Consider the following 15,805-nt stretch of genomic DNA (forward strand, 5'->3'; position numbering starts at 1 on the left):
AGGGATACTCCGGGATCATGTTCTCAGACTTCCTGCTGTTAGACTTATTGTAACCAAAGATATTTTTCATGCTCCTATAAACTCGCTCACATTATTCTGCTGCAGTCTGTCCTCAGTCTTCCTCCTGTAACAGTTTCTGCCCTCCCTGATCTTCCTCCTCTGCTTTTTCTGTACCCACCTCTGTTCTTCTTTGTCCCTGACATAAAAGAGCTCTGTCATTCTGTAGAGGCTTTAGTTCAGGGGGGGACCCATAACTTGTTGGAAAAACACTGCACCTCCCAATGGACACACTGTTTTCAAAGATTACGCAAAGAGTGTGTCAGGGACTCTGCAATGTCCTCGCCTTGCAACCAGCTCTTCCAAGTCACTTCCTTTGAAGCGGCCTCTCGTAGCCTCATCTGGCCATCTCCTCACTCTCTTCGTGGTCACAGGTTGTTTCAATACCAGGGACTTCTATCCTACATTTTTAAATGCAAGTGCAATTAATGGTGATTAAAATAGTATTTTACAAATTGCATAAATTTAATTTAGACCACTTGTGCAAATATTCACAGGACCAAAAGCTTTAGAGTGTCCTCTGTGGAGACTAAAACTCAGATAATACTATGACAATACCAGGAAATAAAATCCTTGCATAATGTGTTGACACAATACTCAATAATCACTTCTGATGCATCAAAGGCTTCTGAGAGCCCTGACAGTAATGTTGCTGGGAGACAAAAGCAGACAAGTTCACTGGGATGCCGCGTGTTTTTCTATACTCCAGCTGGACACAGATGACAAAGTGCGACGCACCATCTGTAAGGAACATACATCACAGGCGCTACCCATCATCCCCTGTGCCACAGTTCCAACTCCATTTGTTTAATTCTGACCTTGGAGCACATAATTGTTAGTCATCATCATTTTCTTCCAGTCATTTGTGATGCTGATTTCTTTTTGTGCGCCTGTGCATGTGTGTGTGTGGCTAAGCGTGTGTCTGAAGAGTATAGCTGTCTTCTGCTCCCAGTTGGTGAAGATTATGTTCAGTGTTGTGGAAGACTTGGAGAGATGAGGCTCATATCATGCATCGCCTGAGTGTGCCTCACGTTCCTGCTGAACACTGTAACCATGGATGAACAACAGCGATTATCAAACTGCAGAGAGATACAAAATGTGAAGGTCCTCAAAATGCAAAGACACAAAATCCACAATTGAAAGAATATTTCATTAAAATAAAAGAATAAAAAAGTGACTTCTCCAATTCAAATATTTGTGATGACAGCTATTTTGCTCCAGCTGCACAATTTGCTTATCATATTGCAACAAACATAAATGCTAATTTATACAGAAATAGTGGAGTAATGCTGGGGGTTCAGCTAATGCTGATGGTCTAGCCCAATGCGCAGCGTAAACTTCTAAGGGCCAACGAAAAACAACAGGCACAAATTAATTGCATGCAGGCTGAATACAGCCTTCATACTCTTTAGTATGAGCCACAGGCAGTGTCCCTGATGTGCCTGCTCTCCTCCCATGTGAGCAAGAGCCAAGTGGGGAGGATGATGATGGATATAGCTCCACGAGGACACAGCAATATACAAAACAATTCCTGACATGTTTCTACCACATCAGGTTGAGACGGACATGACAGGTCTTTTCTTTACCTTGTGCTCTATCACTAAACAGACGCAAAAATTCCTATATGCAGAAGAGTATTACTTCTAATTTGCAAGCTTTCTGATAGCAGGGGAAGGGGTGGCGGGAGGTTATCAATACACATCTTACCGTGACAAAGCCTTCATGTGTTTATGCATTAGGCAGTGATGACATTATTATTAAGGCTGTTCTGCACAGACAATAAGAGCTAAAATGGGATCCGTGTGACAGCACCTGCCCTCTGACTGGCAGAAGTGATATGGGCACCTGCAGGGCACCTTAAGCACTGTGACTGAGGTGAGATTTCCAAAAATAGCAGCTGGGATGTAAATAAACTGATCTGCCAGTGGAAATATGGGGGCCTAATCAATTCCGTTAAATAAAGAACAATATCTTCTTTGTTTTTCACCACCAGGCGTCCTAACATTACATGATTGACAGATTATGAACAACTGATGCAATTTGACAATCTGGTGACAGTTTGGTTTCCAGGATGAATAACCGTTTAAACCGCGCGTGCCCCGGTAAATTATTGATATTTTTTGGGACATCTTTTCTGTAGGTAGGTCAACATCTTTTGGGGGGATATATCTCGATGCTCCACTGAGCTGATTCTTTGTGCTTGAAATGACTTGACATCCTCCCGACCACAGAGTCAGCGCGCGTACTTGCGTGCGTGAGCGTTCGCGGAGAGAGAGAGAGAGAGAGAGAGAGAGAGAGAGAGAGAGAGAGAGAGAGAGAGCGAGAGGGAGAGAGAGTGAAAGAGGGCGAATAAGCAACTTTGTTACCGAGCATAGCTGTGTCTCCTCCGGCACCGCGTGGTAAGAGAGAAGCATTTGGCAGTTATGGTCGATCAGCGTTTCTTTCATCCTCCCCGGTGCATTTGAGGCGACGAACGCACTCGCACTGATTAGATCCCGTTTCCTCTTTCGTTTTGACGGATTAAAAATAAAAGACGCGCTGAAATACCCAAACGAGCCTACATCTTCATCAGCGTGCGTGAGGTATGTATTTCCATCACGATTTAAAACAGAAATTATGCTGGTTTTATTGTGTCTAACAAGGCGTGCACTATGATGCAGAATCTCAGCTAACCTTTAATTTACATGTCTTTAAATTCAAACCAGCATTTAATTGCATGTTGATAATAAGCAAATGCGATGCGGCTTCCCCTCACAGCGGATTTAGACCATTGTTTTGCGCTCATCTCTTGCTTTGACCTTGCTTCTTTGTTATTTACATAGCTTGAAGGAGTTGCTTTCTATCCTGCTTTGTTTGAGCCATGTTAAAATCAGCAGCCACAAAGATAGAAGTTACCCCTGGGTAACAGCAAATGAACCTTTGACTCATGCAGGCTACAGCTTGTTGTGTGGAAGTTGCTTTCATTGCAGTCTGCCTGATTTACATCACCATGTATATGTCTTTTATTTCTAGATGACATTGAAGATACCTTAGCGGGACTGTGAGCTCGGCCAACATTTTTGCAGGAAAATGCATCTTTGGATTTCATATGTTTTGCTAAGTGCAATAACAGTGTGTACTGTTGAGATGTTGGGCAGTTATGGAGAAATATGCCAAAGAATGTGTGCCTGTGAGGAGAGAGAAGGGATACTCACAGTGAGCTGTGAAAACAGAGGAGTTGTAAGTCTCTCAGACATAAGTCCAGTGTACTTCTCCCAGTATCATCTGCTGCTTACAGGGAATCTTTTGAAAAAGCTATCTGCCAATGATTTTCTTGAGTACAAAGGACTTACAATATTACACCTGGGAAATAATGACATATCTGAGGTTGAAGCAGGAGCTTTTAATGGACTTCAGGGATTAAAACGATTGCATCTCAACAATAACAAAATTGATGTCTTGAAGGAAGAGTTATTCTTTGGCCTTGAAAGTCTGGAATATCTACAATTTGATTATAATTATATAACTCATGTGGCCCCTAATGCCTTGAGCAGACTTCGAAATCTGGAGGTCCTGATTCTCAATGACAACTTAATATCTAGTCTGCCGGTGAGCATTTTCCAGTATGTACCATTGACTCATCTGGATTTAAGGGGGAATCAGCTCAAAGTGCTTCCCTACTCAGGTCTGCTGGAGCACATGAACAGTGTGGTGGAGTTACAGCTGGAGGAGAACCCTTGGAACTGTTCGTGTGAGCTGATTGCGCTTAAAACCTGGCTCGAGAGCATATCATACGCGGCTTTAGTCGGCGATGTTGTATGTGAGTTCCCTTTCCGACTTCATGGGAGAGATCTTGATGAGGTTTCAAAACAGGAGTTGTGCCCAAGGAGAGCCATTGCTGAATATGAGATGCCACCCCTGCCACATTTGAGCACCGATGCATACCATAGGACCATACCAGCTCTTGTCACAGCCTCCTTCACCTCATCTGGGATTGCTCAGTCCTCATCAAGACCCACTAAGGGACCTCGCCAGTCAGGCAAATTGAAATCAAGGCCCACTCCTCGCACCCCATCAAATAAACCACAAAATTATGGGCAAATTATTTCATATCAGACCAAGTCCCCCGTGCCTTTAGATTGCCCAACTGCCTGCACCTGCAACCTTCAAATTTCAGACCTCGGCCTGAATGTGAACTGCCAGGAGCGAAAGATTGAACATATCTCTGACTTAAATCCCAAACCTTACAATCCCAAAAAGATGTATCTAACAGGGAATTATATCCCAGTGGTGCGTCGATCCGATTTTATCGAAGCGACTGCGTTGGATTTGCTTCATCTCGGTAACAATCGAGTATCTCGCATACATGACCGAGCTTTTGGCGATTTGATACATCTAAGGAGACTATACCTTAATGGGAATTTGATTGACCATCTAACAGCTGACATGTTTTATGGACTGGAGACTCTACAGTTCTTATATTTAGAATACAACATCATTAAAGAGGTCGGTTCTGACACCTTTCAGCACGTACCCAAACTTCAGCTTCTTTTTCTGAACAATAACCTCTTGAAAACTTTACCCGTGGGAACATTTAATAGCCTGACATTGGCCAGGCTAAATCTTCGCAACAACCATTTGCGATATCTTCCGGTCAGCGGCGTGCTAGATCAGCTTACAGCGCTGGTGCAAGTCGATTTGTTTGAGAATCCCTGGGATTGCTCTTGTAGCATACTGGAGTTAAAGATGTGGCTGGAGCAGCTTAGCACAGGCACAGTTGTAAATAATGTCATTTGTGGTTCACCCAAAAAGCTTGCTGGGGAGGATATGAGATACATTAAGACAACTAATTTTTGCCCTAATAACTCTGATATCCTTGCCTCCATGATCCCACCCTCTGAAGAGTCTTTCCCTGGCAGCACTATCACCATAGAAACATCCTTGGACTCTGACGCACAATACAGCGCCATTCCTCTATCTGTGATGATTCTTGCCCTTCTCCTCATCTTCATTGTGTCTGTGTTTGTGGCTGCAGGATTGTTCGTGGTAATGAAAAAGCGACATCAAAAGTATCAAAACGAGCATAATAACTCCATGAATGCTTGCATTAGCTCTCTCAATGTGGAATATGGCCTTTACAAAAAGGGTTCCAATCCTAAAGTCAGAACATCTGCTGGACATGTATACGAGTACATCCCACCTCCCACAGACACAGCATGCAGAACCACTGCCCAAACCCCGACGGACAGCAAATCAGTGGATGGATTTAGAGACTTTGACGAGTTGAGCGGCGCTTTTCTGGGTAACTCGGATGAAGAGGCAGCCAGTAATGTTATAAGCTCGGAATACAGTGTCACCACTCCAGAGCCTCTTAACAAGCCCTCCACCCCTCAGCAAGATGACCAGTGTTACTATAGAGAGGTACTCGAGCCCGACAAGCACACATGCTACAGCAATACGTTACCATGCAGGCATGCGGCGCATTCATCAAGTCAGTATGCCTCAGACTTCGATGCCAGGCATCAATACATGCACCCAGATAGAATACAACAGACAATCCTTTATTGTGCATCACCAAGTACTGTATATGTGGAGCCCAACAGGAGTGAGTACTGGGAACTAAAAGCAAAGCTTCATATTGATCCCGATTACCTTGAGGTTCTTGAAAAACGAACAACATTTACACAGTTTTAAGAGACTTGACCCGTGGACGGTCAAAGCGGATGCATTGATGCGATGTATTCGTTTTTATCAGGAATCAGACCATGTTTAGAAAAACAGGCAGCACTATTTTATCACCTTTATTAGTACAATGGATTGTGAGCTACAGTATGCATTTCTGGGAATCATGTGTCACAGGATTGACTAATAAAAGGGAGCGCTACTCGTTTTAAAGTAGCACTTATCCCTTTACCCCATGGTGTCTAACAGTTTGGTTTAAATTTGTTAATATGACCAAGCAACCAGTAATTTGGGGCTCTCATGACTCATCCCTACATAAAATACATCCTGGAGCTGTTTCATCGACAAATATGTGAGACTGAGTTTACACTCTCAAATTAGCTACATTTCATGAGTGTTAATGTGTGCAGATGATATGTTGTTGTCCCCAAATAAACCAGGTTTTTGTCTCAATTATATGCATAGCTCCCAGTTCTGTCAAAGTTATTCAAGACTAAACTCACACATGAGATGAAATCAAATTCATGCTGTAAGTAGATTCATGTGTTCATTTGACCTGCGTTCAGGTGTTGACAATAGTCACAAGAGTTAGGAAATTGTGCTCCTGTGAAAAATGGAGTTAGACACGGTACGGAGGCAGTTTTTCCTCCAGTATGCACGGCTCTGGGATAATAATATTAAATGCATGAGATCATAAACCAAATTCCAATGTAATATCTCAAATTACAGATTATGAGGCCAGTGAATCTGTGCTTTCTTGTTTGCAGATTTGGGGGGAGTATATTAATATATCCTAAAAATATACTGAACAGATCTAATCGGTGGTATTCCCTCAGAGCCTCCCCAGCTCTATTATGTTTATTATGTGTGACATGTTGCAATTGTATTGAGTTAAATATCAATGTATTGTAACTTCACTCAGAAACATTGTAACTAAAAGATTATAGTCACAGCAGTATTCAGATGAATTGTAACTGAAAGCTCTAAAGGTCTTTATCATATTTCACAAATATGCATTTACATATACATACAGCTTGGAAACACACTTGGTAAAAATTGATTGAGTTTCTAAATTTATTTGTACCAGAATTAAAGCCCTTCACACAAAAAGCAGCTCGTAATATATCCAAAGTTTGACACTCAGGAGTACGTCAAAGCACATTCCTGTGTTTTATTGTACCCTTACAACCTTTTTTCTTTATTATGTGTCTGCGTACATAAAAAGTATCTTCCAGTTGCAATGCATTTGAGTAGATTTGCAATACAGTTAGAGTCTAATATATCTCCACAAACTTCTGTTTGACATTCAGATGAATTTCAGTCACATCTGTCGGCCTCGGGCCCGTACAAAACATATTTTAAATGACTGCATATTTTTATACAAACAAATATTTCTTTTCATTCTTTTTTTCTTTTCTTAAAAATGCACTATTGGCTTCTACAGGTCACCAATGATGTCACTTTCTGAAATGCACAATATGGTAACACGTGCAAAATAGCCATAGAAGTAGGATTGATAACTGTATACATAAAAGTACCACATGTTAAAAAGTCTTGCGCTATGCATAGATGTAGAGAATACGTAGGCAATCTGTATAAAATGCCACCAGCTCATCCTCTCAGCCACCAGCCAACACTCATAAATGTGATATTTAATAATATTATCACATCCCATAAATGTTTATTTAAAATTTAAAACTCATGCATATTCAAAAGATACTCTTGTACCACTTTTCGGATAATTCATTTTTTCTAAAACTTTATTTATCTTTAATTACATGTATTTTAGGGGAATACTGATAGGACTTTTGTGTATTACTTCACAAAGAAAAACACCCACTCATGATTTGGCATTGTTTGTTTTCATCTGTTTGGTGAAGGGTCGCATACAATCTGGCGATTTGACTGCCAAAGCAGTCTCCTTTACTCTCTTTTTAAGGAGAGGATTGATGGAAAGTGCAACAAATGTGTGTAACAAATGCGTAAAGGTTTGCAGGAGCTTTATAGATAGAAAAGCACAAAGGAATCTAAGCACATCATCCAGTCATTATGCAGTCGAACTAATTTCTGGGTCAATAGTATAAGCCCAGAAATCTGGCTTTCCCTGAGAGTTTATTACACAGAGTAAATGCACATCATAAGCAGTATTATGCACTGGACCTGTCATCTTAACTCAGCTAATTAGAGGACATGGTGTATCTGGACCCTGTCGGCATGTCACCATGCATTACACTGCAGCATTAGTCATGCTGTTTATCAAGTATACAGTCTTGGTTGGTTGCCTTTCACTTCTTCAGAATCTTTTTGTGATTATTTTGTCACTTGACCTGTGTCTGCTCTTTGGAAATGCATCAGAACCAATGACATGGAATCTACACAGTGCTGCATGATGTAAACCTGCACAGGGTTGTACTTTGTCACATGTAGGATTTGTTTTTATTAATATATTGCTGTGACGTTTTGTGGTGAAAACACTGTAAACCTGCACAGACAGATCAACACATGTTTGTATTGTGAGCAGTGGCCGCCATTCAGTTCGTTGTTTCAGTTCTCAAAATAATAGTTATTTTTTGAATGTGTAGTAGATTTTGACAGAAATGTTATCGTTTGGCAGAGTATTTGGAGGAAAATCCACAAAAAACTTTAAACATTTTATTTGTCATGATGTTTCTTTCAATTTGTGAGAATCTTGCAAAAACAAATGTGTAACGGAACACTGTATATAACAGACATTTGTAATATGTTTTGCTCTTTCTGCTTTTTGTAATCGATGACCAAATGCCGATATTTGTCACATGTGAAACTACAAATACTGATAACGCAAAAATATGTTAAATTGAAATGTGACTGTCCTGTGTACGTATGCAAACGTTATATTTGCAAAGAAGAAGAGATCCATTTAGTGTCTTATTCTTATTCAGAAATGTTATGTTTGCTTCTCTTTGTTTTGTTTTCATGAAATTGTGTTTTTTTTATGTCAACCTCTGATTTGTAAATAGAACACTTCATCAGCATTTCCATGCAAACTTGCATTGACTCTGAAAAGCAAAAACCTGGTCTCTTATTGCAGACACACAGTACAACTAGGAATACGTGGGGTAAATATATCTACAATGTGCTGTGTCTTTAGTTGTTAGCTGATGAATAAAAGATTTGCATTCATTTGGTATACCCTTGTTTCTGTGTTCCCTTCACCTTCTCAACCATGGTGTGTGAAGTAAATGTCATAGTGCACAGGGAGGACCGTTTTTGAAAATGCTGCACAAAATCCCATTGGTATTTTTTAAAACATTACTAAAATTACAATATCCAATTCAAATGTTCAGATCAAGCCATTGTCATAGTTTCAACTAGACAAATGGGAAATAAAGAAAAGGGCTGTGTTGCATAATAAACATTGAGATGGCATAGTTAGTACTGTGTGGCGCCTCAGTACCACCCAAAGACATTTTGACTAACAACTCAAATGATCAATTCTCTCATGTATAAATGAAATGATTATCTGATGCCTAAAGCGTCACAACAGCTGCACAAATAGTAGCAGAACAGGCCTAGGGCTGTATTACAACATTGACTTTTACCAAATATGAGTTTCTTCTACACTACTGAATTAAAAATGTTTGTTCTTGAGCATCTCATGGCAACAGAGGATGTATTTGTTGTGTCAATTGTGAATAAAGTAAATAAGTGACCTTACTGTAACTGTGCATCATGAACACATCTGTGTGCACGCAGACACTTGCAGAGAAATATCCTTTGCAGACATAACAGTATCCATGGAAACATCCAATTACCTGACACAGAAAAACAATTTGATGTACTACACTGACAACTGTCAACTAATTTGTAACTCAGCCCTGATATTTATGCTATTACTCTTTCTTGCATGTCTTTGAATCCTACACATTGAAAGACTAAAGCTGGCATGAAATACATTGCCCTGCGTTGCATTTTGGTGTGACTGACAGGATCTGTCAGAAAAAATGACCATATTAATAAGACAACAAACCAGGCTGGATCACCTTTTGACTCGGTGTTTGTCAGATTGATGGTGTTATGTTGCTTAGCTGCTTGAAGACCCCAATTCAGCTAGGGAGAGGGAAATTAGGGCAGATCTACATTATGTAAGCTTGAAGAGATGTGTCAGGCAGTGTGAAGACAGCATATGACTGTAAGCATTCACCAAAGGAAGAGCCTTTACTATAGCTTAAACCAGGCGAGCAAACACAGTGGATATACCACTGACTCAAGACCTCCTTGATATGTCTCTATTTCTTTCATAGCGGAATCTCACATCTGGCAACATATGTATGTCTTCCAGTTGTTAGTCTCAGACTGTGTTTCTGTCCCTGGAGCTTCTTTAGTCTTCTGTTTCCATGTGCGGCAATGCTCCGTCTCTCTCTCTCTCACTGTGCATGTGTGTTTGTGTGTGTGTGTGTGTGTGTGTGTGTGTGTGCATAACTTATTGACTCAGAGTGTATTCATGCTTGCCTCAAGGACTTCAGCCAACCAGTGTGGCAATACCTTTTTCCTCTTTTTTCGTCTTCAAGGTTTTTGTTTCAAAATCCCTCATACAACTCTCCAGCAAAGTAAAGGGCTTGAGTAATAATTTATGAATTACAGTTTGAACATAAACTGACATTTATCAGTGTCCAGTGTGCTTGTTCATACTGTATGTCAGGGTAAGGTCCATCGTGTTAGATTGATTTGAAGAGAAATTCCATGCTGTTGAGTTTAGAGCAGTATTTACAAAACCCAGGGAGGGGGATTTGGATTCGGGATGTGCGAAACTTTCCTAGTATATTCTCAACAACTGGAAATAGTATGTGTGAGACACAGTAATATTTATGAGGGCTTATCCAGGCTTATGACTGCCAAAGTGACAAAATCCCTCTTCATCCTCCCATTTATGGTACTATACACTAAACATGAGAATGATATTTCACACCAAGAGAAAAAGAAAATCTTTGGCGCAAGGTGAAATAAAATGTTGTGTTGTGAATACAGTGAATTGATGTTTATAAGAGGCTTTCAAAGCTATTGAGTGCTCTGTATTAGACTGGCTGTATGCATGATACCATTCTTTGAGATTTCCTGCCAGTATTCAGACAATTGTTAATATTCCCCCGATTCAAAATGATCCACTCTGAATAAAATGTTGTCCCTCCTTCAGTTAGCAGCACACTGTGCAGCTCGTATGCTGCCCTGCAGAGTCTCTCATCTCGCATTAACCTCTCTCCAAGCCTGATATCCATCCACTTTTTATCAGCCCATTTTCCTTATGGCTCTTCAGCACATCAAGGGCATGTCCTTCTCTGTATCTTGGCCTGAAGTGTCAATATAACTGCTATAACAGACTGGCCCGCTTTATCCTGTAATTTATAGTGCCAACAAACAGGCCTCGATGGACTACCCCATTTGTGATTATGTGTGACTTTACACCGCAGCACTAAATCTGTTTCTTGTCTCACGGCAAGTTTATTTATAAATGCGGCAGACCAGGGTGATCCACTGTGGCAGTGTCTCCTCCTGATTTGAAAAAGATGTGACCTGAAAGGGCCCTGTTTGTGTTTCCTCCTTCAATCGAGAGAGGGAGAGACACAAATCTCACAATAAAAAAAAACAAGCCCTGCCAGAACAATAATGGTGTACTCAAGATCAGAGACAGTAAGAGGGGCATGCTTTTCTTCAGAAGCAATGGCAACTGACCATTTGAACAAAACCGTTTTTACATTTAAGTTCAGAATGTAAGATTATTCTAATGCAATCACACTGTGCCTTAAACACATATAGCTAAAACAATTTATAGTCATATGCTGCATTATTTCATACAATATTTTCTTAGAAGTGTAAAAATTCCACACACCAACATAAATGTGACTTGGCTGTGAAGCTTTTGAATCAAGTATGACTATTACAGATTGCTCATGTACTGTGACAGCATGGATTTAAATGCAGCTATTGCTGCACTGTTGCATATTTCTTTCTTCTCTTTCCCGGCCATCTCAAAAAACCAAACCGACAGCTGGAGCAAGCCAACTAACCGCTCGTCTTCAAATGTTCAAATGTTCAGTTTGTTTTGACAAGTAGCATTTAATCTGATTAAACGTTTCTTGTTACGGTGCGCATCCCTGTAACGTATTTCCCATTGAGTTTGTGAAGGGCATACTTATAAGGAAAGACAAATTATCGTACTGAGTTCATGTAACATCAGTCCCACATTTTCTCTAATAGGTTGATATTAAATCCGTAGTTGTACTAGTTGTGGTTTATCTCCGATGAATGGTGAGTGGATGTGATGCCAGCGAAGCATAGAAATAGATGTAATGTACAAAGTGTAAGGGTGCACTATACTGCAGAATTTTAAGAAAATATGTAATTTGATGATTTCTGAGCCATTTCTTTAACTTGATAATTGTCAAAATTATCATTGGATTTCTAAATAAATGCTTCTTGTATATTGCATATAACTGAAAGACTTGATCTGCAGTGCTGTGTTGATCATAACCCTCTAAATGGAGTTGAGCTCGTTGCAGCAAGTATACCAGCCGTCACCCAAGCCTCTCCTTCCACCACTGTGCTCAGAGTTACAGTACATGTAGCTGTGGATGTGTGTTGAAAAGTGAAATGGTTTGTAAGGGTGCAGCACCTTTGCTGTACGAAACCGAATTCATTTTCATAAATTCACTCCACATATGTGTCAATCTGAAATATATATTTTTTTCTTTTAAAGATTGGGAGAAAATGAATAAATTCTTAACAGTCTTGCCATGTTTGAATATAACTTAAGCTCTTAGGCAACATGAGTGAAAGCCATACTACATTTGGAAAATGCTTTATTTGCACTGTGGCACAGTGTCAGACAAATGATGCGACACCTACTCAGCTGATAAGGATTTGGTACCTTTGCTCAAGGACACTGCAGCAGAACAGACATTTAGGGTGACAGGGGAACCTACAGGGACCCTCGTCACCACACATGCTTTCTGCATTTTGTTCTGTAATTAAGCGCAGAGGACATGGCTTATCAAACTACAACATAAACCCCGACATGTCAGGCACAGGTGACTGTCCACTTAAATCAGCGTTCTCCTAAAGCTCACTCATAGAAAACATTGTAATACCTTTTAGTTACTCTTCTGTTTTTGTATTTGTCTTACTTGTCTATAAACCTAAGTGTGACTGCAGTTTCATTGATCATCCTACTTTTGTATAACCACCAGGTTCAGTGCATCTCAGATACCCAGAGAGAAATATTTGTATTGTACACAGCATTGTCTACAAACACCAGTAGAACAACTTTTCTCTCTACTTAGTTGGTGGCAACTCAGACACGATTATATTTAAACTTGAGGATAACTTTTTAAGCAGTATATAGTTCAAGGCATAGCAAGACTCTTATTTTATACTCAGTTCTCGTGACAAGCTGAGGGTGCGCAGTGGTTCCTGAAAGCACTTTTCCGTGTTTCTGTCTCTCTTTGCAGTGAGTATCCTTGTGGGATTTACAACAAGCTACAATGAATCCAGACAGATGGCAAGGTGGGGGTGTTGAGTAACCATCTTTTGAACCCCAGGGAGCACTGCCACATACAAGCTGTCAAACAAATGTCTTCACTCAGCTTTATTTGTTGTTATAATATAATGAGATCCTGACTTTGACTTTCATTTTTACAATTGTTCAGATGTCCAAAAGAACTGCGATCGCAGTGTTAAAACCACATTCTTGGTTCTCGTTACAAAGTTTATGCATACACTTCCTTATTCATTATATTATTGTTGTGCCAAAAGCATCTTCTCCATGAATGCATTAGGGCAACGAGGCCATCATGAATTTACATAAAGTGAAGTAGCAAATAGGTCATGAATATCATTAAAATTTAGAAAGCAGCACTTCAAAGAGTGGTAACTCTATGCCTCAGCATTTGACCATCCATATATCTCCTCATTAACTACACTGGAAAGCATTATTTGCTGAAGGCCGCGTACTGCGAGCTGGTGGCAAGTGCATCAAAACAGTTCTTTCAAGTTCTTCCTCGTGTTAAGTATTGTGCAACTACACAATTCCTCACAAGCCAAAAGACTGAGAAGACCTGCTAGCATGTGTCAGCTCTGGTAATACTGAGGAAGCTCATAGCAATTTATGTAAGACACTACTTCAGCTCTTCACTGTTGACTGGATAATTGACAGGCTATTGTTGGTTAACTGACAAGATTTCCCAGATTTCCCAAAAGACATGTCAAATGTGTCCAGCCAACCGCTTAAAGACTTCAACAGTTTTGACAAGGATTGTTTTTGCTTTTCAACAAACAATAACATATGCCTTTGAATTATTTGAAAGATGTCATGGTAAAATATATATATATATATATATATATATATATATATATATATATATATTCTTTTAAGAGTAAAAAGTTATTTTAAACGCCACAGTCTCTTAAAACCGTATACAGTATCTCGCTAAACCTTATATTAGTAATATACCAACAGCCCTGTGAATGACAATTATGCAGGAGTACTTGAAAGTCAATGAACGTACTGACATTAAGCAATTATTTGTTGAACATTTGATAATAGTCAACTGGAAATATCTAGCAGATAATCTTTTACAAATATTTTAACAGGTAATACACTTGAATGTCTACAGATACCCGATACATTTGACGGTGGACTTTCAAATCGAATTGAATCATTGATAGATTTGCTTTTGACCCTTCTCCGCTTTTGGAACTCAGTAAACGAGAACTTGACTCTGACTGTCTTAATGTCGTTCCTTTGAGTTCAAATCTTTTGTGCGTCTGAGCCAATACATTTTAAGACAGCTATTCAATTTAAGACTGTTAACACACCCCCATTTTCTGCTATGCTTGTGGCAGCAATGTCTTTCTGATGGTCCTTCAGTCCAGCACTTAGGTCAAGACTGAAATATCTCAGCAACGACTGCATGTGTTGTTACATACATTTTATACAGACAAATCAATTACATTGGTGATTCCCTGACTGATCCTGCAACGGGACTGGAACTTCAAACCTTTCACTTGTCCAGTAAAACATATCAGCATCTACTTGACGGATTGGCACAACATTTTATACAGACATTCATGGTCTCTTGACTGTGAATATGAATGATTTTGATTATCTGCAGACTTTTTCCTCTTGGGGCATCATGAGGTTCACAATTGTGGTTTTAAGTAAAATGTGTGATGCATTAAGCTTTGTAAACTAGCAAACGTGCGTGTGCTTAAATATAACACTAAGATTGTGAAAATGCTAAACATTATACCTGCTGAACATCAGCATGTTGGCATTGCCATAGTGTTGCCATGTTGGCCTTATTTAGCTTCAACACTGCTGTGCCCAAGAGCAGCCTCACATAGCTGCAAGCATGACTTAGTCTTGTTCTGTCATGCATTATTTAAACAATATAAATGCTGAATGATATTGTTACCTGTGATCAAAAAAAGATTGTGTCGTTGTCATGCTAGAACGTGCCACCACAAATGCTTTGCAACCAATATTTTCATAATATATTTAAAAAGAAGAAGGGATAAAGAATGAAGTACTGGCATAAATCTAAGTTCACTAACAAAACAAAAAAAGTGCTGTGCTTTTACTGAACACAACACTAATGTCATATAGCTGAGGTTAGCACAAAAAATGGTTCAGAACACATCCGAAGAGAGTACTGACAATCCCTGATGAACCTTGAACACATCTGCTGCAGTCTGCAGCATCAGCTACAGCAAACTCAGGTGATTGCAGGCCCGACACATTCCATCACCCTACAAAACAATAATCCATTTACATATAGCCTATAGTTGAAACATCGTGGTGGCCTAAATGGCCCCTCTGGAAAGCTTGAAAAAATATATTTGCATTTATTTTGTAACACGACAGCCACCTGCTGCAGCTGAGCTCTGCGACTGTGAGGAACCTCCTCAGAGCTATTTTGGGTTGATACTAAATGTGACTCCTCTGCTTAGCAAGCTAAAGGTAAGGATAAGCATTAAGCATTAAGAGTGATGCTGAAACCTATAATTCTTTAACAATGAGTGATAAAAAACAATCTCCACACTGGTTTACAAT

The 15,805-nt window shown here is 39.7% G+C and overlaps 1 protein-coding gene across 1 annotated transcript; it reads left to right on the top strand.

Annotated features, from left to right (window-relative positions):
- The first annotated feature begins 2,388 nt into the window (after positions 1 to 2,388).
- slitrk5b (SLIT and NTRK-like family, member 5b) lies at positions 2,389 to 14,043 on the top strand. Its single transcript, XM_031869583.1, has 2 exons — positions 2,389 to 2,639; positions 3,070 to 14,043. Exon 2 carries the CDS (start codon positions 3,127 to 3,129, stop codon positions 5,728 to 5,730), a length of 2,604 nt encoding a protein of 867 aa, XP_031725443.1. The 5' UTR covers positions 2,389 to 2,639; positions 3,070 to 3,126; the 3' UTR covers positions 5,731 to 14,043.
- Positions 14,044 to 15,805: the final 1,762 nt, after the last annotated feature.

This window comes from Anarrhichthys ocellatus, unplaced genomic scaffold (assembly GCF_004355925.1).
Source record: "Anarrhichthys ocellatus isolate YVR2014 unplaced genomic scaffold, GSC_Weel_1.0 scaffold47, whole genome shotgun sequence".
NCBI lineage: Eukaryota > Metazoa > Chordata > Actinopteri > Perciformes > Anarhichadidae > Anarrhichthys > Anarrhichthys ocellatus.

What these genes read in the sequence shown, in the direction of transcription:
- slitrk5b (XM_031869583.1), top strand. Translation starts at nt 3,127, where the DNA reads ATGCATCTTTGGATTTCATATGTTTTGCTAAGTGCAATAACAGTGTGT.